Below are 25038 nucleotides of genomic sequence, written 5' to 3' on the forward strand. Positions count from 1 at the left end.
CCTAGAGGAGGTGGACTTTGAACTTGGCCTTGCAGAGAGATAAGATTTAAATAGGCAGGAGGGAAGGAGAGTAGGCCAAGACCAGGTGGTGGTGCAGAAAGTTCTTTATGGCAAAGACAGTGAGGAGCAGGTGGGCGGCTAGGTGGGGCCAGGGTCTGGAGGAAGGCCGGGCTCGGAGAGGAGCCTTAGACTGATGGGAGAGGCACAACCCTGCTCTTGGGAGCCGATGGACAGTGGAGGAACAGTTCTGCCTTCGGTTCCACCTGGGGTGGCAGGCGTGACCTCAGGAGGCGCAGTCTGTGGGGGAGATGCAGCCTTGCTCTCCACAGGCCAGTCTGAGGGGGGTGAAGGGACACAGGGAAGAGATATGTCCTGCCTTTAGGAGACCTTTCAGGAACCTCAGGGTACCCTTCAGTGAGCTCAAGGGACCCCTCCCCAGTCTCCTCCTGGCCTCTTCCAGGCTCCATCTTCCCTGGGCCTCATTTTGGAGGCTCCCTGGGGCTCAGGGGCCCACCCTCCGTGTCCTGCTCCCACCCCTCTCCCCCAGGGGTGCCTTGTGGGACATTCACCTTCCAGTGTGAGGACCGCAGCTGCGTGAAGAAGCCCAACCCGCAGTGTGATGGGCTGCCCGACTGCCGGGACGGCTCGGACGAGCAGCACTGTGGTGAGCCCCCAACAGGCGGGTGGGCAAAAGCCCCTGTCCCCCTGGGGGCCCTGGAGTGTGGGAGGGAGGGGGCCCACGCTGGGAGCTGAGGGAGAACTCACATTGTCTCTTTCTGTCTCTCCTCCGCACCCGCCCTGGGTCCTGCCTCTCCTTCATTCTCTCCCATCCCTTCATCTTTCCTTTGGCCTTCCTGCCTCCCCTTCTCTGTCTGCCTGTGTCCATTCCTCACTGGCTTCTGGCCGTCCCTGTCCTCCCCCACCGCCCCCTGCGCCCCCAGACTGTGGCCTCCAGGGCCCTTCTGGCCGCATAGTGGGCGGGGCCGTATCTTCAGAGGGCGAGTGGCCCTGGCAGGCCAGCCTCCAGATTCGAGGCCGACACATCTGCGGGGGGGCACTCATCGCTGACCGCTGGGTGATAACAGCTGCCCACTGCTTCCAGGACGACAGGTGAGTGGGGGGACATGGGGACCTAGACCACGAGAGATGGAGGAGGGGAGGCCTGGCACGGAGGGACATGGGTCTGAGATCCAGGAAGGAGGGAAGGATGGTGAGCAGCTGGGGGACTTGCTGTCCTGGCTCCACCTCGAACATAGTCTGTGCCCCTGGAAATGTTGCTCAACCTCTCTGTTCCATTTCTGGTATCTTGCTTTAGGTTGGGTCAGTGATTGATTCATTCATTCATTCACTCATTCCCTCACTCATCCATTTAGCAGTATTTCTTGTGCTCCTACTAGGGAGCTGTGCAGACACTAGGGGTACAGCACAGAACAGAAGTGCCTGGCCTGGCCACAGGCCATGACCCCCCTCCAGGTTCTGTGACCTGGTGAGTGGGGCCCAAGAAGCCTCCAAGAAGGGACATCCCACCCAGCCCCACAGACATCTTCTCCACCTGCATGGTGGCTGACGATGCCCCCTCTCCACCCCCAGCCCCATCTCTTGGGCCCCGCCCTGGCCCCCAGAATAGCCAGTCCTGGATTACCCTCCATACCTCCTCCTCTGTCCTGGGTCTACACAATCCCGAGCTATCGGGGCACCCCATCCCCTGCCCCTTACATCCAGAGCCAGATGGCAAGTCTCCTTGGTGCATCAGACCAATCCTTAGCTGCTGCCTGTCCACACTATCACCAGCACTGTGCACACATCACTCCAGATGGCCCAGAGCCCGGCTCCGTTTTGCATCCCCTACCCAGGAGCCTGGGTGCTCTTTCTGGTGCAGCCTGACCTCTTCTCTCACTGCCTCCCTGGCACCCCACAGCCCATGAGGTAAAGAAAGACCTGGATGTTGACCTGGCACCCATGGTCCTTTACTGCCCAGTCTCTGCTGATTGCTCCATACTCAATGCCCACCCCTCCTAGTGAGGACCAGCAGGTCTCAGCGAGCTCGCAGCAGCCCCTTCTGTAAAGTGCAGAAAAAAGGAGGGAAATATTCCATTGCCTGGTACTGTGCTAACTTTTTTTTTTTTGCATGCACAGTCGTAGTAAATTCCTTCCAGTAACATAGGAGTAGAAGACACTGTTCCCGTTTCACAGATGAGGAGACTGAGGCCTAGAGAGGCGCACACACATCCAGGGAGGGATGAAGCTGGGATTGGAACCCAGGCAGGTGGACTCCAGCACCAGTGTCACTGGCTGTATGGCCCAGCAGCTACGGGCTTTCCAGAGCAGGGAAGGGATGGGTGTCCGGGTAGGAAGCTGGCTAGCCTAAGGGCCTAGGGTCAGAGGCAGCAGCGGCTGAGCATGGACCCCCACCCCCACCCCAGCATGGCCTCACCAGCGCTGTGGACTGTGTTCTTGGGCAAAGTGTGGCAAAGCTCGCGTTGGCCGGGTGAGGTGTCCTTCAAGGTGAGCCGCCTGCTCCTGCACCCTTACCACGAGGAGGACAGCCACGACTACGACGTGGCCCTGCTGCAGCTCGACCACCCCGTGGTGCGCTCGGCCGCCGTGCGCCCCGTCTGCCTGCCCGCGCGCTCCCACTTCTTCGAGCCCGGCCTGCACTGCTGGATCACGGGCTGGGGCGCCCTGCGCGAGGGTGGTGAGCCGGCTGTTGGGGGGTGGGGAGATGGGGTGCAGTCTGCCTCCCCATGCTTTCCAGCCTGGAGTAAGGTGGGGGTAGCAAGGGGTCCCCAAAGCTCCAACGCCCGGTCCCTCTGGTCCTGCGATTAACGGGGGCTCGATGTCACAGAAAAAAACAAGCTTTTACTATAGTGGGTGGCTCCCGCCTTCTCGGCCCTTCTCTCCTTCCTGAAGGCCTTTAAAGGGAACTGAGGGCATGGGAGGTTATCTTGGGGGATATGTGGGAAGTGATGGGGCAGGTGAGGAAGGCAACAGCCCACAGGCAAGCTCCAAACTCTGCTCCTTGCACAGAGATGGCTTCCTACCTTGAGGTTGGATTTTAGGGAACGTGGTCTCATTTTTTTTTTTAATTTTTATTTATTTATGATAGTCACACAGAGAGAGAGCTAGAGAGAGAGGCAGAGACACAGGCAGAGGGAGAAGCAGGCTCCATGCACCAGGAGCCCGACGTGGGATTCGATCCTGGGTCTCCAGGTTCGCGCCCTGGGCCAAAGGCAGGCGCCAAACCGCTGCGCCACCCAGGGATCCCAACGTGGTCTCATTTAAGCCACCCAATACCCCTAGGGGTGGGTATTATTGTCCCATTTTAGCAGTTGCTCCAAGTCACACAGCCAGAGAGGGTTGGCGCCTATGACTGCCTGACCCCAGAGCCCTGCTGTTCTTGCTACCGCCCCTGAAGCAGGAGGTTTCTCCCCTTCCCACCTAAACTGACCACCCCTAGGGGCCACCCCTGTTCTGTGAATACAGGCCCAGGCTGGCATATCCACAGCCATGCCCTGCATCCTTAAAACAGGCACCTTTAAAGATGGGTACAATAATTTACAACCTGAGGCAGGAAGGGGTATAGAGATAAGTTAAAGATGGATAAACTGAGGCTCGGATGCACAGTAACACATTCAAGGGGATGATGGAGAACAGTGGTAAAGCAAGGATTGGTTAATTTGCTCACTCATTCAAGGACATGTTTATGAGCACCTACTACATGCCAGGCTTTGAGTTGGCATAAAGATGGAAAGAACATTCTTGGGGCGGGGGGAACAGTGCTAAGAGTGGACATAGGTAGGGGGGTAGAGCTGGCCTTGGCAGCCCAGAGGAGATACCCAACCAGGTGGGGTCAGGGAGGCTTCCAGAGGAGGGGCTGTCTAAGCTGAGGCTGGAAGGATGAGTCAGCAGTGTCCCAGTCCCAGCTGGGGAGAAAGGTGTTCTGGTTAAGGGCACAGATGGCAACCCAGGGTCCTGAGAACACCCTGCACCAGAGGGGAGCTGGGGGCAAGCGAATGTGGGTGAGGATTGAGAGGAAGGACAGGAGGGCCTCGTAGGACATTGTAAGGCGCTTCAGCCAGGATTTAGCCTGACCTGCACTTTAAATCCAACTGAGATGCTTCCAGGAAAACACCATCATTGAGCCCCACCCTAGCCAACAGACCAGATCTCAGGGTGGGACCAGGCGCAGTGCAGACTGAAGCTCCCTGGGGGCTCTAACATGAAGCATCGTGGCAAAGCACCCGGCTGGACAGTGGAGGGATACTAATGAATTTTAGGCAGAGAGTTTAAGGGTCAGATGTGTGCTCTGGAAATATCTTCCAGGGGCTGTCACAGAGCAGAGTGGGATGGCCAAGAAGTCTCAAGCAGGAAGGGCAGTGTGTGTGTGTGGGGGGGCTCATCCGGATAGGCTTTGGGTAGGGACTCTTTGGGGGGGGCCCACAAGGGGCCAGAACAGAGCAATGGAGAGGTGGAGGCAGAGGAGACGGGCAGAGCAGGAGAGATGAAGGGGGATCCCGAGATGCAAGGGGAACAGCAGAAGGAAGAGTCAGATCTCATCTCTGCCTTCCACCCTCCACCGCCCCGGCAGGCCCCACCAGCAATGGTCTGCAGAAGGTGGATGTGCAGCTGATCCCGCAGGACCTGTGCAGCGAGGCCTATCGCTACCAGGTGACACCCCGCATGCTGTGTGCCGGCTACCGGAAGGGCAAGAAGGATGCCTGCCAGGTGACTCCTGGGGCAGGGGACTGGGGGGCCCGGAGGTGGGAGGGAGGGCGGCGCTCACATCACACAAGGCTTGGCCCTCTGCTCACACCAGCCTGCTGAAGCCTCACAGCCTCCCTGCAAGGTGGGGATCACTGTCCCAACTTTACAGATAAAGAAACTGAGGTTCAGGGAAGTGGAGGGGCTTGCGCCAAGTTCACAAGAGAGCTGGGTGGGCAGGTCTAAGGCTCCAACCCAGTTCCGCTGCCCATCTGAGCGAGGCGCTTGGCCCACGGTGACACAGTCACTAGGAACAGGAGCGCACAGAAGGGAGGTAAAAAGGAGTGGGGCATGGGGACACACGCACACTTCCACGACAGCCAGGACCCACAGAAGGACCAGCCTGGCTGCTTTGGCCTCTCCCCATCCATCAGGGGCAAGGGAAGCAAAGGTTTCAAAAGGGGATGTGACTCTCTTGCTATCCCTTGGGAAACTCCCAGCATCAGGACCCCCAGCTTACCCTGATGCCACCCCATCTCTCCTCTCCCCCTTTCAGGGCGACTCGGGAGGCCCGTTAGTGTGCAAGGAACCCAGTGGCCGCTGGTTCCTGGCAGGGCTGGTCAGCTGGGGCCTGGGCTGTGGCCGGCCCAACTACTTTGGTGTCTACACCCGCATCACAGGTGTGATTGGCTGGATCCAACAGGTGCTGACCTGAGGAGCTCCCCTCCCTGCAGAGCTGGGGCCCACCTGCTGGACTCAGAGAGTCCAGAGCACCCACTAGTCAGGGGAGCAAGTAATTGTGGGGGCAGCAGGGCCCCGCGGAGGTCAACTCCCCCTGCACCGCAGGGCCTGGATGGTCAGCCGGCCCGCTTGGAGGGGTTCACATCTAGCCCTTTTGCCTCCTGATTCTCTCTCCTCCTTCCCCTTCCTCTGCTGCCCACTGGGAATGGTTCAGCAGTGATAACGGGGCTTCCAGGTCCCAACAGGGGTGTCTGAGCTCCCCTCCGCCAATGCAGAGAGCAGATCCAGCCTGTGAACTTGAGGGGTGGGGATGGAAGGCGCCCCCAGGGAGGGGCCCCCAGAGCCCTAGAGACAGCCAAGTGGGCCAGCTGCCACCATAAGCCAAAGGGTGGGGGAGCCCCAGGTCTAGGGTCCTCACCCCACCACCTGTCCCCTGGGCCTCCACTGCCCACTCTCACCTGGAAGTGAGCTCCACCACCCTGTGGAATAAAGTCGTTTGATCTGAGGCCCTGCTGTGGGGTTTGACTGGGGCCCTGGGGCACCAACCCTACATTTTGACAGCGGACCCTGCTTCCAGCTCAGCCTGTTTGCCAAATGTCTAGAAGGCCAAGGTGGGGTCAGGGGTCACCTTCAGGCCAGTTGCTCAGGTCCTTGGAGCAACCCCAGGAAGGCAGTGGTTTGGTGACCCCTGGATAGGAGTGAAGGATGGGAGAAGTGATGGGCTCTGTCTGCAAGCTTGGGAGGAAACTGAGGCAGAGGGGCGGAGCCATCCTCAGGATCATACCAGGAGGCTTCAGAGTGAAGCCTGGTGTACAAGCCTCTTGGTTCCCAGTCCAGCACTTCTCAGCACAACACTCCCTTTGCATTCAGCAACCCCTCAGTCTCCTACTAAGCACCAACCACAGTGCTGGGGTCACAGAGAGGCACAGAACTCAGCCCCTGGTCTCAGGAAGGGTGGGGATGACAATCCAGCGTGAAGGGGCTCTGGAGTAGCATGGAACTCGGGAAGTCAGCGAAGGCTGCCTGGAGGAGGTGAGATTTGAGTTGAAGCCCAAAGGTGACCAAGGTGGAGAAGGGCATTCCAGACAGGGGAACTGCATGTGTAAAGGCCTATGTCCTAAAAGAACAGGGCATGTTGGTGAGCTGTTTTGAATTAAACAGAGATTGAGAGGCGAGCAAACTGAGATCAGATGAGAAAGAATCTGGAGTTGAGCTAAGGACTTGACGCTGGGTGCTGTGGGGAGCCACAGAAGAAGGCTCTAAAGCAGGGGAGTGCCACGAGTGGATTCACATTTTAGAAGGACCACAGGCACACACAAGTGTGGAGGCACCAGCGCAGGAGCGGGAGGCAGGGAGGCTGAGAGGAGGCCACTGCTGAGATCCAGGGGGGAGGGGAGGGGATCTAATGAGCCAGCCAGGCAGTGGGGATGGACGTGAAGGACCCTCAGTGTTGGGGTTGGGTGAGGCAGGAGTCGCCACCCAGGACCACTCCCCGGGGTCTGTCCCAAAGGCTAGTGGAGTAACTGCCACTGCCTGGCCTGGGGAGGGAAAGACTCTGAGGAGGTGTCAGAATTTGGGGTGCCTCTGGGAGGGAGGTGTGCAGGAGGTGGGTGGGGCTTGAGGTCTGGAGGAGGTATTTCAGAGACCCTCTTCAGAAGAGACTGAAGGGGGGGTAGACAGACACGGCAGGGGGGCTGAGGAGTGTGGAACCACCCAGAGCTGGAGGGGAACTGGGGGTGGAACTTTAGCAACCAAGTGGGAGTGGTCAGGGAGGGTCAGTGGTGCCGTCTGGGTGCAGAGGAAGAGGTAAGGAAGTGGGGAGTCAAGTGTGGACACATTTTCCTCGGAGTCTAGCTTCCCAGCTAGGGAAGGGGAGCCTGGGTGAGGGGAAATGTCAAAGGCAGGGACCCTGGGTGGGGAGGATGTCAAAGCCAGGGAGTGGCTCCTGGGGGCACAAGCCTAAGATCACTTGCCCGCTGGCCCCGCCTAGGGGAGGAGCAGAGCAGACACTTGGGGGGAGCCCTGGGTGGGGACAGGATGTTAAAGCATCCCACCCAGAGCCTCTCAGGCTTCTCACAGAGGCTGCAGATGCAGTGTTGGAGGCCCCTGGCTAAAATGCAAATTTGCAGGCCCCTCCCTAGCCTTAGGGGGTCAAACTGGGGGGCCACAAAGGACAATCTGTTGGCTTAACAAGCCTCCTGGTGACTTTCTACAGAGTTGGACACAGAACGTGAGGTCAGTCCAGCAAACCAAATGTCCTGAGGGGAGTGGCGAGGGTCCCCCAGGCTTGAGTGGAGAGGTGGGCGGCTCTGGGGAGGGTCTCTGCGTAGGGGACCCCTGCTCTGCAGGGATGTTCCTAGCAGTGCTAAGAGGCCAGGGCAGGGAAGCAAGGTAGACATTTGGTAGGACCAGGTCTGTGAAGGGACTGGCCAGGTGGGGTGGGGTGGGAGGTCCTGCTGAAGCCTGGGGTCCAGAGAGCTTGGAAAGAAGGTGGAGCGCGGGCCCAGTGTTTCTATTTCCTGGGACTTGGGGCAGAAGGGTGGTAGCGATAGGGAGGGGTAGAGGGGGCCAAGGAAAGGCACAGCAGGAAGCAGAGGGGGCATGGGGGTGGTCAGGGTGCAGCAGAGGTTGGAGCAAAGGGCCACAGGAATGGTGGGCTGAGGCTGGGAAGTTGGGGGCGGGTCCTGCCATCCTGATTCTGGGAGCCCCCTACCCCCTCAGCATTCCCTGTTGCTGCCCAGAGGCAGGAAGAGACCTGCATGGCTTCAGGGGTTGGGCCTAGGAAGTCACCTGGTCCAAGCCTTCACTTTACAGGTGAGTTACTGGAGGCCCAGAGAGGGCGGGGGAATTGCCAAAACTCTCCCAGCAAGGGGGAGTTGGTGCCCTTGTTTGGCTGCTGGGCAGAGGATGGAGCTGTGACCTCCCTCCCCCAATATGTAGCACAGTGACCACAGGGCAGTGTCCCCAGGCTTTAGGAAAAAGCCCCATTACCCACGTCATTGACCCCACCTTGAATTTAGCCCCGTCCCGACAGTGGCCCAGAGGAAGAGAGGGAGGCAGCCCAGGGGCTGTTTCTTCAAGTTTTATTACATGGCGGGGTTGGACACAGCCCAGGGTGTGTGTGTGGGGGGGGATCATAAGTGCAGGAGGGGCCCCTTGCTCAGCCCCTGCTACCCCTAGGCTCTCCTGGGGCAAAGGGAGGAGTGGCCCCCTGGCCCTCATCACTAGTTCCTGAATGGCCGCACTGCACCCACCTGCCCCTGCCTGCCCTCTCCTGGCCGGGGGGGCCCCCTGCACCCAGCAGTGCAGACAGGGGTGGGAGTAGCCCAGGTGGAGGCTGAGCCACCCTCCCCCTTCTTCCCACGGGGCCAACCCCCGCACCCTTCATCCCACCAATACCTGGATCTCCTTCTGGGGCTGAGCAGGCCCTGCCCCCTCTGGGGGAGGGCCACCCTCCAGTCTGGTGCTCGGTACACTCCCCGAGGGCATTCTGGGACCTTGCTCCTCCTTGTTAACCTCACAACAACCCTGTGAGGTAGGTGGTGGTGGGGAGAGTGACCCCGTTTGACAGACGGGGAGACTAAGGCTCAGGGAGGAGACGTGACCGGGTGGGGGGGAGGGTACCATTCATGCAGCTGGGGGACCCGGGGGAGGGCCCGCGGGGGCGTGGGAAACACAGCTGGACAGCGCCACACTTAGGCCACGCACAGGCAGCTCTGCCCAGGGGTCCCGGGGCCCACCTCGGGCCTTGAGAGGTCCCAGCGGGCCCCCGCCCGGCCCCCCGAGGCGGGGGGCAATCAGAGCCCCGCAGGTGCAGACAGAAGTGGCAGGGGGGAGAGTGCTTCCTCCGCCTGGAGCCCGGGGCCCACCCCGCGGTACAAAAATAAAGGATTTCAGATCGGAACCCCAAGTCCCTGGAGGTGATCTGGGGCCTCACATCCGGGTGCCTCTGGCTTGTAACAGCTAGAAAAAAAGAGGGGGAAGGGGCAGGGGGGTGGGGGTGGGGTGGTCAGAACATCGGGAGGGGGAAGAGAGGGCGGGGCCAGTGAGGAGGGGTGAGGCAAGGCCAGGGGAGGGCAGAGAGGAGATAGAAATGGAGGGAGGGGCAGGGAAGAGAGGGAGAGAGAAAGAGGTAGGTGAGTCACAGGCTCCCTTCTGAGAAGAGGGTGGGGGGCTGAGGCCCAGAGAAGGTGGATTCAGAGCCGAGGGGGGGAGCAGGAAGGGGACCCAGCTCGCCCATCCGGGAGCCCCATGCCCCATCCTGGGCTGGGTGATGGCTGCCCCGGAGGCCGGAGTCGCCAAGACTCTGGCCAGGGGGGGGGGGGTCAAGGCCAGGTCCCTGCTGTCTCAGGCAAAGGTCACAGACAGCAGCTGTCTGTCCCCATTTCAGAGGCAACTGTGGCCCAGAGGGGGACAGTGACTTGCCCAAGGTCACACAGCGGGCAGGTTAGACTGAGCCGCGGGCTCGGGGGCATCCGGTCAGGACTTCTCCCGTGACACCCCGATCCTCAGCCGGCTCTGGCTGACCCCCTAAAGGCCCAGGGAATCCAAGGGCCGCAGTCGTCCCCCCTCCCGCCCCCAGCCCTCCACCCAGACAGGGCACCCCGGGGCGGGGGCGGGGCCGCCGGGTTCCCCTCCCGCCTCCCCAGCCCGGCTCTGGCGCTCCGGTGCAGGCGGGCGGCTGGGACCGAGGCCGGGCCCCCTGACTCCCCTCTCGGAGCCTCGCAGCCAAGGCCAAAACGGGCGAGGGGGGAGTCAGCCGAGCGGCGGGCTCCGGTCCGGGAGGAGGAGCGCGCCCCCTCCTGGCCTCCGCCCTCCCGCCAGCTCCGCCAAGCTACAAACCGGGGGTGGCGGCTCTGGGGGCGGGCGAGGGGCCGAGGAGGAGCCCTCACGGCCAGCGCGGCCTCAGCTCGGAGGGGTGCGGACGGGAACCTGCAAGGAGGACAGGTGAGGGCGCGGAGAGCGGGCAGGCTGCGGGCGGCGAGGCCCGGCCTCAGCGGGGCCCGGCGGCGGCGGCGGCGGCGGCAGCGGCGGCGGGGGGGCGCCCGGCGGGCCCGGGGCAGAGGCGGCCGGGGCCCCCCTCCCCAGGCCGGGGCGCGGGGGGAGCCCGAGGGGGCGCGGGCGGCGGCGGGCGGGACGCTCGGGGAGGCGGGGCCGGGGCGCCCGGGGCGAGGGCGCGGGGGGCGCGGGGGGCGCGGGGGGCCGGGCCCGGGGGGGCGGCCCCGGGAGGGAGGTGCGAGCAGGCAGAGAGGAAACCCGGGCAGGGGCAGAGAGGGAAGAGGCAGGGTGCAGATGAGATCCAGGAGGAAGAAGAGGTGGGTGGAGATGAGGCGGGGCCTCCGGCGGGAAGCGGAGGAGGAGGAGGCGGTGGTGGTGGGAGGGAGAAAAGGTTAGCGGGCTCCTGAGATGACAGGGCTGCGAAGAGAAAGTGAGAGAAGGGATGGTTATGCAGGTGAGGCGGCCGGCGCGGCGGAGCTAGCCCTGCGGCCCGTCCCCCCGCAGGCCCCGGCCCCCGGGATCTGCAGCTGGCTCCAGCGGGCAGTGGGTGGGAGGCTCCGGCTTTTATGAGCAATCATTCTCCTCGGGGGGTGGCTGCACCTTTCTCCTGTGTATCTGCCTCCACCTGCACCTGTTCCACCTCCACCACCTCCTCCTCCTGCTGCTGCTCCTCCTCCAGCTGCTCCTCCGCGCTCTGTGGACCAGCCGGCGGACCCAGGGAAGAAAGAGTGCAGAGCTAACCGGGGGCCAGGGCCTGCTGGCGCGGCTGTCCCCAGGGGCCCCACCTCGGGGCGGGCAAGACGGACGGGGGCCTTGAGGAGGGAAAGGCTGGGGCACCTGGGCCAGGCCCCTGGGAGCCTGGGAAGGGACTAGAGCAGGGGTGGAGAAGGGGCCCTGCCGGGGACTCTGGCATCCATCTGGCTACTGTTCCGTGGAGCAAGGCCGGGGGTGTGGCTGGGGTATCCTGGAGGGGCATCTGGGAAGGCCTCACTTTAGGAGGACCCAGAATAGAAATGGGGCCGGGGAAGGCCCCAAGGTGGACACCACCCCCATCTGGGATGCCCTCAGCAGGCTCCAACAGCCCAGGCTCTGAGGCTTTGGCCTAGAGAGGCAGGAGCAGTGGGCTCACTCTGCACTCTTGCAAGGCAGTGCCAGCACTGGCCCTGACAGGGCGAGACGGGAAGGGGAAGTCACAGGACAGGGAGGCAGAGAGACAGACAGGAAGCTAGGGTTCATAAGTCTCCAGCACACTGGGACAGGCCCCCAGGAGAAATCGTCTCTCCCCTTCCCGGCCTGGCTTCCCGCCCTGCCCCATCTGCCCCATCAATGGCCCTCAAGGCTTCTGACGGTCTCTGGGTTCAGGGTGGCAGGACCTCTGCTCAGTCCCCTGCCCACGGCTGGATGTTGCTGCCTCAAAGGCCAGGGCAGAAACATAAGGCTGGGCCCCATGGAGTTCCTGACGGGGCCCTCCTGCAGAGCACCTGAGGAAGGGGTCTGGGAAAGGGGCAGGACTAACAGAGTTGGCTTCCCTGCTCTGGCCCAGGCCAGCTAGGGGGGCGACATTGACCCGCTTCTGGGAAATAAATGGGCCATCTGGATCCCAGAAGTTCTAAGCTTGATGGCACCACAGAGAGGACATGGTCTACCTTTGCTTCTCAGAAAACACAACAGAGGGGCCGAGAGGGCCAGGGATTGTCCAAGGTCACGAAGAGCATGGTATACCATGCCAAACCCTTAGTTCAGTGCACCCTGTGGCCACCTTTCAAACAGCATCTAGGTCTCCTCCTGCTGGGCCCTGAGGACGATCCCATTTCATGTCTCCCCCTGCCTAGGCCTGGGTAACCGGCGTGAGCAGATGGGACCATGGGTGGCATGGGATGGATGGCATTGGCTGTGACCAGGTGGTTATGTGTGTACAGCAGGAGGGAGAAAGAAGCAGGGATGGCTAGGTGGAGGGCGGGGAGAGGAGGGAGGGGAGGGAGGGCGGGAAGCTGAGGTTGGGGGCTCACCTTGGTTTTGCGGCTGGACTCAGAGCTCAGCCCATGTGGGGAGCTGTATAGCTCCTTGGACACCACACACAGGAACTCAGCCTGGTCCTCACTGCCGTAGTTGTAGGAGGAGCCTATGTTCACCAGCTGGGGGGAGGAGCAAGGGGAGAAAGAGGACAGGCTGGGTTCAAAGCAGCCAGCGGGGAGACAGCAGCACGGGTCAGGATACCAACTTCTGCCCTGATCTTGCAGTTCCCGTTCTCACCCAGCTTCGAGTTTCCACAATAAGTCAGAGTCTTTTCACCAACCCCCCCATCTGGGTGGCAGGTCTGCTTCCAACAGGCTTGGCTAGGCCTGTTCCTTGGAGGAAGACTGCCTTATCTTTGCTGCTCCCCACCCTTCACCCCAGCCCCAGATCTAGAGGCCAATTTCTACAAGCAGATGGAGGCCCTAGGATGGGCAGGTCATCCCCCTCCATCCCAGATGTGGCTGAAGCAGCCCCAGAACCAAGTGGTAGGGAAGGTGGGGTTAGGCATGATGCCACCCCGCAGAGGTAGAACAGGTTGGAAGCAGAGGTAGACAGGTTGGAAGCAGAGGTAGAACAGGTTGTCTACTCCTTAGGCCAGAGGGCAAATGAGCAGTGGTCCCTGAGCTATCAGCTCATGGGGAGCCCATGCAATTGCCAGAGACTCCCTTAGACTCCCAAGAGCAGCTCCACTTTTGTTCTGGGGTCCCTGTAATAACCACAATCACAAGGCCCTGTGCATGACATTCCACCCCCAGGAACCCTCACCCGACTGGCAGTGAGAAACATCAGCCACTCTGGCAGACAGGGTTTGAAGAGGTGGTGACCTGCAGGACGTCCCACAGCCAGAAAGAGTGGAACAGGGATTAGAATCCGAGTCCTCTCTGGAGTCTTGTAGACTTACATGCTGACAGTCTTGCATGACACCGGCTGGCTCCAATGCCTGACTCCTACCCTAGGCTAGGGACTTTATCAGTGGCCTTTCCCATCTTCATGAGAGTCCTGCGAAGGGAGCACTATTGGCCCATATCACAGATTAGGAAACTGAGGCCCAGAGAGATGTGACTTGCTCAAGGTCACATGGCACATAAATGGTGGATCTGGGCCTCTGGCTCCCAGCTGCGGCTTGTTCCTCCATACTGGTCGGCCATCCTGGGGAGCCCCAGCCTTCTCCCTTCTTCAAACCCCACACACAAGGAGCTATGGTGGGTACAGATAAAGGGCTCGCCAAACCCCTCTTCTCTAAGGACACGTGCGACCTTGGGTTAACTTGCTGGCTCTGTGCATCTGGAAACCCGAGGTGGGCCGTGAGCTGTGTGGCTAGGGCAACGCCACTGTGATAAAGTATCTCCTGATGGGTAAACTGCACGTGGACTGGGTGACAATCGGCCACCGTGAATCCTCAGGGGAAGTCACTGCTTGGGCTTCCCTGCTGTCGCAAGGCTGTGACTCGGCCTGTCCCTTGCAGGGACCCTGGAAGCTGCACCTGTGGACTTGTCGCTAGAGGTGCTGACCCAAGGGGAAGTCGACTCGCTTATATGGCTCTCATCAACTTGCCTGAGCTGTCGTTTGGGAGCCAGACACTCGCTCGTACTGCTGTGTAGACCCTCCCCATGGCCATGAGAACCCCACCGAAGAGGTTGCCTAGAGCTGCCCTGTGGCAAGCGGGGTTTCCATCCTCTCGTTCTGGTCGGTCAGTTGCCAGAGGTGGCCTTGCCGAAATTTTGTTCAGTTTGATGGCTGGGGGCTGTGGCGGGGAACCCAAGCCTGGGGCTGCAGAAGGGAAGGACCTGCTTTGCTCGGAAGCTTGGAGGTTTCAGGTGTGGCCCTGGGGCCCCAGCACACCTGCTCAAAGCGCCAGCCGTCGGACATGGTGGAGACCATCTGTGTCAGCTCCTCCTCCTGGCACTGCAGCACACGGTACACGTGCTTGGGGGGGACCTGCAGGCAGAGAGGCCACGTGGAGGACACCCGTGGGAGGGACAGGCCCCCCAGGAGGGGGACGATGGATGTACCTGTCATCTTCTCTCCCCACCCACCACATCCCCCTGGAAGGAGAGGGGGCAAGGCAGGGCAGCGGGGGAAGGTGACAGCCAGGTTCTGAGTTTCTGCTGCCTGCCAGGCCCTCAACAGGCATGACCACTTCATCCTTCCACAAACCCTACAAGTTATGGATTTTCACAGAGGCTCAGAGGAGGTCTTACTTGCCCAAGGTCACCCAGCTTAAGTGCGGCAGAGCTGGAACCAGGTGACACACGGGGGGCAGGAAGGAGGACCTGGAGCCTCCCCACTTCAATCTCCTGGGGCTGGGAGATACTGCCTCACCACCTGCCTACCTGCCCCCAGCCACATCTCCCCAGGGGGCAGAGAACCCCTCCAGCTCATCCTGTAGACAGGACCCAGGGTCCAAGCTCAGGAATGTGAACTCCAGCACCTGTGCCATGCCCACCTGGGGTCTGCCGATCACACAGAATGGACCGTTTACTCATCCTGCATTGCCCCCACAGGGCCCCCTGGAGCTGCACCCTGACCCCATTTTGCTTGTAAGGCAAGAGTGCAGATCTCAGCACCTCTGTATTCCATAAGGGGAAACTGAAGTACAGAGAGCAGTGTGATGGGCCCAAGGTCACACGGCAAACAGAGCCCAGTGAGGGACAGAAGCCCACGTCCTTGTCCCAGTCTGGGGAGTTTGCTGGGCAGCCTGGGAGCTGGACAACACCCTCCCCTTACAGGCTAGCTTGGCCTCCCCACCTCCCGGAAGCTCCCCCTACCTCCCCCAGCCCCAGCCTCTTCTCCCCCCACAGTTGCTCTGTGGCTGCTGACCTGTGTGACCGGATAGTCCTTCTCCTCCATCCGATCTTTGATGATGCGGATGAGTGGCCCGATGTTGTAGAATTCTGCTTCCTCCAGGACCCCTGGCACAGACAGAGCAGCCCCAGGTCACTCGGCCGCCCCCATGCCCTCCTCTCCCGTCCCCTCTGCCTCCATGCCCACACCCGCTCTAGTCATAGTGGGTGATCTCTGAGCATCTTTGAGTTCAGGCCTCAAGCAAGAGGGCACGTGTCCTTCCTTGGATCCCACACTCTCTCTGGAAGGGGTGAGAGGCTGCCACCCAACCAGTCCTCCATCCCTGCTGTGCTGAGCGTGGTGACCTAGGGACCCCTGCCAGTGCCCCCATCTGGGGGCCGCTTTAGGGCTAGCAAGAGGCAGCAGGCTTGCTGGGGCTGCAGCCTAGAACGCCACACCAGAAGGACCTTGGGTGACCTCCTATTATGTGCTCCCGTTCTTGAAGCACATGCTAAGTGCCAGTACTGTGCTAAGCATTTTACATTCTCTCCTGTGGTTAATTCTTAGCACTAGAAGTAGGCACCTTCATGCCCCCACTGAACAATCAGGGAAACTGAGGGCAGGAAAGAGAAGCAGCTGTCCAAGGCTACGTAGCCAGCAAGCAGCAGAGCTGGGATCCAAATGCAAACTCCTCTGACTTTGGAGCCCTCCTATGCTCATCATGAGCGCTAGGGACACAGGGAAGCAGGTGTTATGGCCCCTACATGGCCAAGGGACTGGAGAGTCTCAGAGACTGAGTCACCTCTCCAGCGAAAGGGAATGGGCACTGTCTTTGAATTCCCTTAAATTTGCACAGGGCAGGGACCCCTCTGGTCCTTTCCGTGACTGGCCTCTGGGCTCCCTGAGGACAGGGCCTATGTCTGATCTGCCCTACTGTGCCTGGCGTCCGCACAGTACCTGACACAGGGTAGGTGGTCACCGAGTGTCACTGCCTGAGCGTGCCCTGTGAGCCCTGCAGGTGACAGACAGACAGCTAATATGGCAGCCCAGGACTTGGTGCCAGGTGCTGTGCCAAGTGACATACTTGTATTAGTTTCTTTTACCCTCACAGAGGCCCAGGAAGGCGGGTGCTAGTGTCACCCCATTTCACAGATGTGGGCATGGAGGCACAGGGGCATTAAGTGACTTTCTGGTGTCCCACAGATCATAAGTCTCTTCCCAGATCCTCCGGCCCCTTCAGTGGGGGCCCCGGCCCTGTCCGAGGCCCTGGGAGTGGAGAACTAGGAGAATCCCAGAATCTGCAAATAGGTATCAGCTGTGACGCAGCTGGAGCGTTCACCTCCCCTCCCTGCAGGCCCTGCTCCCAGGCCCAGGCACCTGAACTCCCTGAGGGGCTGGTGCCTACAGTGGGCTCTGAGTGTAAAGCACTAGGGCCTCTAGATCACCACGTCCCACCACCCGCGGGTCAGGAAGGGAGACCGTGGGAGGAAGGATGGGTTGTACTACAAGCACTGGGGCTCATGACACCCGTTCTCCCAAAACATGCTCTCCCCAGCAGCTCACCGCCCCTAATTCATACACACGAGAGGAGGCTCAGAAAGGAGAAGTGACATGTCCAAGCTGGCCTGGCTGGATCAGCTGACCCAGAGCCACACCCTGTGCCCCAAGGAAGAGTTGACTTGGCACTGACTGTATGTAGTCCCTGCCCCTGCTGAGGCTTTGCCAAGAGGATATTCTCCAGGCATGGCTTCCCCACCATCCGCTGGAGCCAGAAGTGAGCATCTATAGGGCCTCAGCCACCTGGGCCCCGGAGGAACCAAACCCCTGCTGGGGGGTAGGCTCCCCCTCCGCCCCCCTCCACCCACAACCAGCTGTGCTACAGAGGCCACTGGATTTGGGGAAGAGTCACCTGCTCCACCCACCTGCTGCCAGCCCTCACCAGGCATCTGAGATACAGGATCACCCACAGAAAAAGAGCCAGACCCCCTCCCGTACCCACCTCCAGCCCGTTCACACCTGGCTTCCCAGGAGGTGAGGAAAGGGCATCCCTGCCAACAGCAGGGGCTGCAGGCCTCACTGGCTCACTCCCTCTGCTCTCTGTTGGCACCCAGCAAAAGCTCAGGCTGGTCAGCTTGGCAGAGCCCCGAGGCTCAGCCCAGGCAGAGGCTTTGGGATTCAGTCTTGTCAGGGATAAGGCAGCAGGAAACAGGGAAGAAGTTAAATGTCTCCCCCGGCTCCCTGGCTCTGGACCTCCACGGAAGGCCCTGGCAGACTTTAGAGGATGCAGGTCCCAGCTAGTCCCCTAGACCAACTCACCCTCCTCAGCCATGTCCTTGTCCAGCACCAGCTTGCCATGCCGGAGAAAGTTCAGGATGGGCCCAAAGTAGGTGGGGTCACGGTCAATGAGGTAGGCCCCAGTCTCATCCTATGGAGATGAGGGACACAGGCAGTGAGAGGAGAGTGAGGCTTCCCCGCTCCTCCCTTCAGGCCCAGTATGGATGGGAGGGAGGGGGTGAACGCAGAGTCTTCTCTTCCCTGGAACAAAGTGGCATGATGGAGCAGAAAGGCCTTGGGGTCAGAAACACCTGGGTTCAAATCCTGCCTCTGCCTTTTCCTCACTGTGTGACCTTGGGCCAGTGACTTGGCTTCTCTGATCCTCACTCCACTCCCCCATAACCGGCGGCCATTGTGAGCATCCAGTGAGTTCGGAGGGGCAGCTGACCCAGAGTAGGGTTTGGGGACCGTCCCTCTGAGAGGCTGTTGCTCTGAAGCCAGCCCTACACTATCTCCATCCGATCCCCAGTCATTCTGGGGATGTCAGATGTTTACAAGTTTCCAAAGCAGCTGCTATCTCATTGGACAGGCTCGGCCTGCAGGGAGGCAGGGCGGGCATCCGGACAAGTCTACAGGGGGGAAACGGAGACGTCAAGGGGTGAAGGGACTTGCCCAAGGTCACAGCATCAGAGGGCTGGGGAATGAGGGACAGGGGCCCTCGAGGTCACTTCCACAGTAGCCTCCTTGGGTTACAGGCAGGAGGCTGAGCCCAGAGCAGGGAGCAGGGAGGGGTCCCCCCCCAAGGGCACGCAGGCAGTTTGCCTGGAGTCGGAGCCGGAGCCGGAATGGGAGCCCAGACACGGTGCCTGACGGGCCAGGGCTCCTCCCTGATGAAGCCCGGCTCGGGAGGCATCCCAGGACTTCACCGAGCTCCCTGCACTCCTAGGCCACCCACACCCCAAAGGGCGGGGAGCGGGGAGAAGCAGCCTCAGCAGCTCCCGTCCCCAGGGCGGCAGGCCCGTTAGGGAAGGAGGGGGAGAGTCCCGACCCCTCGGCCTCCTGGGGTGGGAGCCCAGGGCAGTGCTCAGAATGCTCCAAATGGCCGCGGCCTGGCGTCGTCCCGTTGCCACGGCAATGGGCACATCCCTCGGTCTCCCATCCCCTTCCTCCTCCCCGCCTCGGGCCAGGTCTTCCTGCCTCCGGCTCTCGGGGAAGGGCGCGCGCAGGCTCGGCGGCCAGGCCGCCCCGGGTCGTGCGGAGAGGACCCCCGCCCCCGACGCCGCCCCCCGCGCGGGCCTCACCCGATCCGACTGCAGCTCTTCCCCCTGGCACAGGCGGCTGAGGAAGGATTTCTGCTCCCGGCACAGCGTCTGCCGGGTGGTCAGGAACACCGTGCCCCCCACGTTGAGCCGCACCCACTTGCCCCAGCCGCCCGCCGCGCGGCCGCCCGTCCCCGCCGGCGGCGCTGCCTCCCCGGCCTCCATCCTCCCCGCTCGCCCCGGCGTCTGCACCCCGCGGGCGCGGCGGCTGGGGGCGGGCAGGTGCCGCGCGCCGGGCACGCCGGGAGCTGTAGTCCGCGCCCGGGGAGGGGAGCGGCGGGGAGCGGCGGGGCGGGGCGGGGCGGGCGGGGCTGGGGGTCCCCGGGCCGCGGCGGCGCCTTCGCGGCCCCGCCCATTCCGCGCCTGGCGGGCGCCCGCCCACCCGCCTCTAGCCCAAGCCCTTGGCCGAGTCACGGTGTTGGGGGAAGGTCACGTTCGAGGCCAGCGGGAGGCCGGCGGCGAGTGTGCTGCCCGCACCGGCACCTCGGCCGCCCCCTGTGTGCTCCTCTCCTTGCTGTTTCCTCCCGTCCGGTCTGCGTTATCGGACGGCTGGGACGGCAAGAAACCGCTGCTCCCGGGATTCCCTGGCGTCTACCTGCATCGGGTTCCCAAGATGCTTTCATACTGCCCTTGGCGGGGCGCGGTGGGTGCGGGGACTGGGTTCCTGGCCAACGTGAGTTCTTTGAGGACAGCACAGCTGGACCTAACGCTGACTGACCACCCACCATATTCCAGATGCTTTGCGCGTCTCTATTAGTCCCTGAAGCTCTCAGCAGCCCTGCGGCTTTGGTATTACTATACCCACTGTACAGATGAGGACACAGGCGTGAAGTGGCCTCCCTGACTCACACAGCAAGAACCCAGGTGGCTTCCAGGTGACCTGCCAGCACCAAGACCGCTTTCCTGCTCTCCTACCGTGGGCTGTCAATGCTCCTTGGGAAAGATTTCTAGGGAGGAACGGTGGACAGGGCACTGGATCAGTCAGAGGACTGGGTTTTCATCTTAACTTTTGGAGGCTGAGGTATTGGGCAAGGTCTCAGTTTTCCCATCTGCAGTTTGGGAGGGTGAGAAGGGATGGGTTCTGTGGACCCCCTTCTAAGACAGGTAACAGAGTTTGCACTGACCTCATGGGGACTGCAGGGCGGGGGAGGAGGGGAGGGGACCAGGGAGGGACAGGGGCTGAAGGGGAAGCTCTCCTCCTTAACTCTTCCCTTGATGTTTCAGTCCTGGTCCTGGATTACGGGGCAGGGGTCGGAGGCTCCCCTCAGGAATCCCAGTGCCCCCTCACCCCAGGTTCCCCACCAGGCAGCCTGGCCGTGTGCTGAAAATTCAGTTACCACCCAAAGCTCTGCCTTCTCCACAAAGCCCTGCCCCCTGGCAGGGAATAGGCCACAGCTGCTAGCATGTTGCTCCTGAGAACTCACCAATATGTTCTTAAGCAACTTCCTCTCTGAACCTCGGTTGCTTTTTTTTTTCTTTTGCAAAATAAGAAATAATATTTGCTCCCGAAAGCATTGTGAGGATTACAGTATAGAGCGTCTGTTAAACATCTGGCATAGTCCCTGGCTTTCAGTATACTGGGTGGACAGAGGGATGGATGGATGGGTGGGTGGATGGGCAGATGGGTGGATGAATGAAGTGGGATATGGACTGGCCGTGATCAGTAGCACTCCTGGAATGTAGCATGAGCCCTCAATCCTTGTTAGCTAAAAGAAAGCTAGAGCAGGAAATACGTCTTTGTCCACTGAAAGGTTGTAGGCAGAGAGCAATGTGGTCTGACTTGCAACTTGGATCATTTCAGGGGCTGCAGGGAAGACAGTTCAAAGCACTGAGAGAATGGTTAGGAGGCCATCTGGGTCAGGACTGGCGGAAGCTCAAACCAAAGCAGTGTCAACAGGCCAAGACAGAAGTGGGTGGATTCGGTGGATATTCAGGAAGTGGAAGTAAAAGACTCAGGTTCAAGGGGCTGTGGGAAGGAGGGAAAAGGCAGAAGAAGAAGGAGGTTCTATAAAGCAGAAGCAGGTCTGGGGAGTGAGTAGGGGGATCAGGAGGTCAGTCTGGGGCCAGTGAGTGTTTGCAGTGCCTGTGGGGGCAAGTGACAGTTGTCCCTCTAGGTGTGATACTCAGGAGAACTGCTTGGACTCGAGAGGACAGGTGGGGTTGTCCTGAGCCTAGGAAGGGGAGGAGACCTCCCTCCCCAAAAAAGAGGACATGAAATGTCCCAGGGCTAGGAGCCTAGAAGGGCTCTCTGGGGAGGTGTCGAGAAGGGAGGGTGGATCAAGTCAGGGGAGAGGACAGTGCCACGTCTGGAAGAGGAACAAGAGCCATACTCCAGAGACCAGGCGTGGGCCAGTTTGAAACAAGTTCACATGAGGGGTAAGTTGAGAAAGGTGAAGGTCAGTGCCCTGGAGTTGTAGAAACCTGGGACCGGCCTGACCCCACCTGCTCCCACACATGTGACCCAGGACTGGAGGCACAGTGTCACTTGCATGAGGTCACTTAGCGGGACACGAGCTGTTCCCACCTCCATCTTACAGAAGATAAGACTGCCACTCCAAGACCATGGGCCTTCACAGATCATGCTGGAAATGGCTACCAAGTTCAGAGGCAGCCTCCAAGCCTGCTCTCGTGGACTCTGAAGCCCAAGCCAATAATCACCTGCTCTCCGGCCTCCCACGGAGTCCTGTAGCTCCTCTGTGCAGGTGTCCTTAACCCTGCCGTACAGATGAGGAACCGCGGTCACAAGGCTGATACCCTTCCCTCCCACCAACCACCATTCAGGGCCTCACTGTTTGTTGAGCACGGATTATGTGCCAGACCTTTCAACACAGAGATGAAGACATCAATGGTGGTCCCTGCTCTAGGGGGACCTTGGGTGGGGGAGGTGGGTTTAAGTGGCTTTGACAAAACATGAAATCCCAGACGGCCCTATTTCTGATTACAGACTGGCACTCTTCATAGTTTTTTGCATGTCTTCCCCGCTTAGAAGGCAAAACCGAATGTCCCTGAAACAGTTTCTCAGGATAATGGTTACCCAGGAGGAGAGCCAAACTTCAAACCCTTGCTCCTTACACTGCCCCCTGCTGTCTCCTGGAAAGAGCCGCTTTCAGATGCTTAATACGGCTCTGAATTTGGCTTTTTTTTTTTTAAGATTCTATTTATTATTTATTTATTTTTTATTTATTTATTTATTTATTTATTTATTTATTTATTTATTTATTTATTTATTTATGAGAGACACACAGAGAGAGAAAGGCAGAGACACAGGCAGAGGGAGAAGCAGTCTCCATGCAGGAAGCCCGACATGGGACTCGATCCCATGTCTCCAGGATCAGGTCCTGTGCTGAAGGCGGTGCTAAACCACCGAGCCACCCGGGCTGCCCTGAATTGGGCTTTTGTTTTTTGGGGTCTTTTTTTTTTTTTTTTGAATTGGGCTTTTGAAAGCAAATGAGACTGGAGGAGGGTGATGCAGGGGTACAGGATCCCAGACAAGGATGGCTTGCTAGCCTGGTGACTTTGGCAAAGTCACCTAACCTCCCTGCACCTCAGTGAGAATAGTGATAGTACAGAGCTCATGCAGTCGAGAGGATTCCATGAGCTAACACAGGAAGGCGTGTGATGAGCACTCAGCACCCTGCTGAGCAAAACTTCAGTGAGCACTGGCTTTGCTGGAGCCAGTCCTGCCTCCCTGTATACTGTTGGTTGGACCTGAGATCTGTGCCTGAGCCAAAGCGCCTTAATGAACCTTAAGGTCCATTCCCATTGCCCAGGGATGAACCAACCTCGCCAAGCCCTCCATGCCGGGGTTGGAGGGACAGGCAGAGAGGAAGGCCACCCCCAGGGAACCAGCCTCCAGGGCACAACAGATACCATTTCTTCACACTCAACTCCCAGGACCCACAATGACCCAAGAGTCCCTCTGCCTCCTGATGGAGCCGAAGGAACATAAACTATATCCCAAAGACTTCACCTGAGCTCATCGCCACAGCCTGTTTAGAACCTCGTGTTAGCAGCATCCCCCACATCTGAGTGGCTTATTTCACATCTGCTGTCGGTTCCGTGATGAAGATGTCACTCAGCCCTGCTGGGATCTTGTGTTCAGTCTTCCTCTTCCCACGTTTAGATGTTAGAATATTCTGATTAGCCTTGACGCTGCTGTGTTTACATCCAGCCCCATGAGATCACTGCCCTGGCCCCTGTCTCAGAGTGGGGGTTGTTAGTTCTGAGACCTTTTTGGGTCTCCTGAGGCGAGAAACAGGCATATTCAGTCAGAGAGAGTGTCCTGAGCATCCAGAAATATTCAGACAGGATTTCAGGGGCCAGTGGTCCAGGGCGTGGACTCTGTGTTTCCCCAGCTGTGCGACATCTGGCCAGTTCCATACCCTCTTCAATCCCCACTTTACACCATTTGCAATGTTTACATCATAACATTATTCACACTTCTTAGTGCTATTACATGCAGTGGATGTTAGTTATTACAACTGACCACATAGCTATGTGCCCTACCGGTGCTAGAGGTATCCTTCTAGCCTACGTTAGTATAATTGTGCCCATTTTACAGATGGGGCTCTGAGGGTCTGCATAACTGGCCCGGGACTTGGATATTTTAGAACAAGTATGCCTCTGTGCTTTTACCTAGGACTTCCTCTGACTGTCAGCATTCACCAAGCCTGCCGCCAGCGCCGGGTTTGGAGTTTCAGAAGTGAAGGAGGCGCACCCCTTCTCCTGGAGGAGCGGGCCCTAAATTCTGCGGGCTCCCGGGGGCGCCGTTCGCACCGCGGAAGGGCCGTCGAATGTCTGGAGGAAAGCGCGCTCGGCTCGGGTTTTGCACGAACGGGCCCCAGCGGCGGGCGGCCACGGTTCCCCGGGCCCAGGGTGCTCAGCCCCAGGGTGCTCAGCCCCGGCGCCGCCCTCTTCAGCCAGGGGTCCTGAGCCCGTGGGAGGCGCGGGCGGTTCGGCCTCGCCGGCAGGGGGCGCGCCAGCCCAACGGGGCCGTGGAGGGCCCCCCACCCTCCCCTACCCAGCGCCCGCTCCCACCCCGCCTACGCGGTCCCTCTGCTCCGACTGGTTCTCTTTCCAGCTCAGCTCCAGGGAACTGAGGGCCTAACGGTCGGGCCCAGTCTTATCGGCCTGCTGCAGGGACCTCACTGCCCTGCAGACGCCCCTCTGGCTCCTGCTGCTGTCCTTCCGCAGCTCGAAGAATCGGTAATTGCACAGAATGGGAATAGGGCCCATCCCCCGGGGCCCCTTGGACCTTTGGACTTGCTGCCCCAGGGGCGTCTATATACGCACTTCCAGGGGCCCAGCTCCGCGCCAAGCACTTTCGCCAAGCACTTTCACGGATTATCTCTTAATCCCAACCCAACAGGGAGAGGCGATGGTAATTGCCATTTCACAATGGGGGGGGGGCCCATGGGGGTGTTCTGTGTGCCCCCAGATTCTTCTGCTCCTCCACCCTCCTCTCCTTGGCTCCTCCATGGCTGGGGTGGAATGAGGATGGGAAAAGAAAGGGAAGATTTTCCCTGCCTGCCGCCCATGTCCTCTGGTGTGTTTTTGCTTTGGCCAAAGCAACGATTCAAGCTGTCTAGGTTTTTTCCTGGAGGGTTGTTTTGAGATTTTTGGGAGCCCCCATCGCCAGGAATGCCTCACACTCCTCTTCTTCCTGGGCAGGGCCTCCTCTGATTGGCTGTGGGTACTCTAGGACCATCTCCATGGGGTCCCACAGCTCACTCCCCTTCTGCCCCAGCCCACAACCCTCATGCCCAAAGCCCCTCTGAACAACCCCAAGTCACCATTCCTCACCCAGGTCCTGGCTTTGGACACAGACAGGGTTTACCGTGGAGTGGCCAGCCAGGTCCGCATCCCACCTGCAAGCTTTCCCAGGCCTGGGACGCACCCAGTGGCTGAGCACCCCTGGAATCCAGGACACACAGGCCAAGCCCGGCTCACTCAGCCTTCCAGGAGGGGAGGAATCCCATGCACCTCCCCCCATGGGCTGGGAGAAGTAGAGCACCCCAACAGCTCCCTGTAGAGAGAGCCCCCCTCTGCCTTCCAACTGCTCCTGCTGGCTCCGTCTCCACTGTAGGCAGGAGGGGCCCTCTCCTGAGGTTTCTAAAGCTAGTTCTTAACCACCTGGGTTGAAAGAACTACTTTAGATGGTCTAGCACCTTGTTTTAGAACGTGGGTGCAGTTGGCAGCTCTGGCT

General features: G+C 60.1%; 2 protein-coding genes across 9 annotated transcripts in view; one reads left to right on the forward strand and one right to left on the reverse strand.

The window, feature by feature from the left end:
- Positions 1-8418, forward strand: part of TMPRSS6 (transmembrane serine protease 6) — a 40033-nt gene extending 31615 nt beyond the window's left edge. For 3 of the 4 annotated variants that reach the window (XM_055328907.1, XM_055328910.1, XM_055328909.1), the window contains exons 14-18: positions 548-664; positions 942-1110; positions 2424-2695; positions 4589-4725; positions 5258-5561. In XM_055328907.1, the coding sequence (XP_055184882.1) occupies positions 548-664; positions 942-1110; positions 2424-2695; positions 4589-4725; positions 5258-5416 (854 nt within the window). In that variant the 3' untranslated portion in view covers positions 5417-5561. Of the gene's footprint in view, positions 1-547; positions 665-941; positions 1111-2423; positions 2696-4588; positions 4726-5257 lie in introns of all 4 variants that reach the window. The other variant, XM_055328911.1, reaches the window with a different exon arrangement.
- A 93-nt stretch (positions 8419-8511) lies between these two features.
- On the reverse strand, positions 8512-19086 carry KCTD17 (potassium channel tetramerization domain containing 17). Of its 5 annotated transcripts, none has more exons than XM_055328913.1 (7): positions 18816-19086; positions 17557-17665; positions 15277-15368; positions 14299-14394; positions 12450-12575; positions 11041-11134; positions 8512-9405 (listed from the first exon to the last, which is right to left on the reverse strand). In XM_055328913.1, the coding sequence occupies exons 1-7, from the start codon at positions 18996-18998 to the stop codon at positions 9023-9025; spliced, it is 1083 nt and encodes a 360-aa protein (XP_055184888.1). In that variant the 5' UTR covers positions 18999-19086; the 3' UTR covers positions 8512-9022. The 5 variants fall into 5 exon arrangements, 4 of the variants coding, with proteins under 4 accessions (XP_055184888.1, XP_055184890.1, XP_055184887.1 ...); XR_008664910.1 differs by lacking the exon at positions 11041-11134 and adding an exon at positions 10285-10857 and having other exon boundaries at positions 9268-9405; XM_055328915.1 differs by lacking the exon at positions 11041-11134 and having other exon boundaries at positions 9236-9405.
- Between the last annotated feature and the right edge of the window lie 5952 nt (positions 19087-25038).

The sequence above is a fragment of the Nyctereutes procyonoides genome, unplaced genomic scaffold (genome assembly GCF_905146905.1).
Source record: "Nyctereutes procyonoides isolate TBG_1078 unplaced genomic scaffold, NYPRO_anot_genome, whole genome shotgun sequence".
NCBI lineage: Eukaryota > Metazoa > Chordata > Mammalia > Carnivora > Canidae > Nyctereutes > Nyctereutes procyonoides.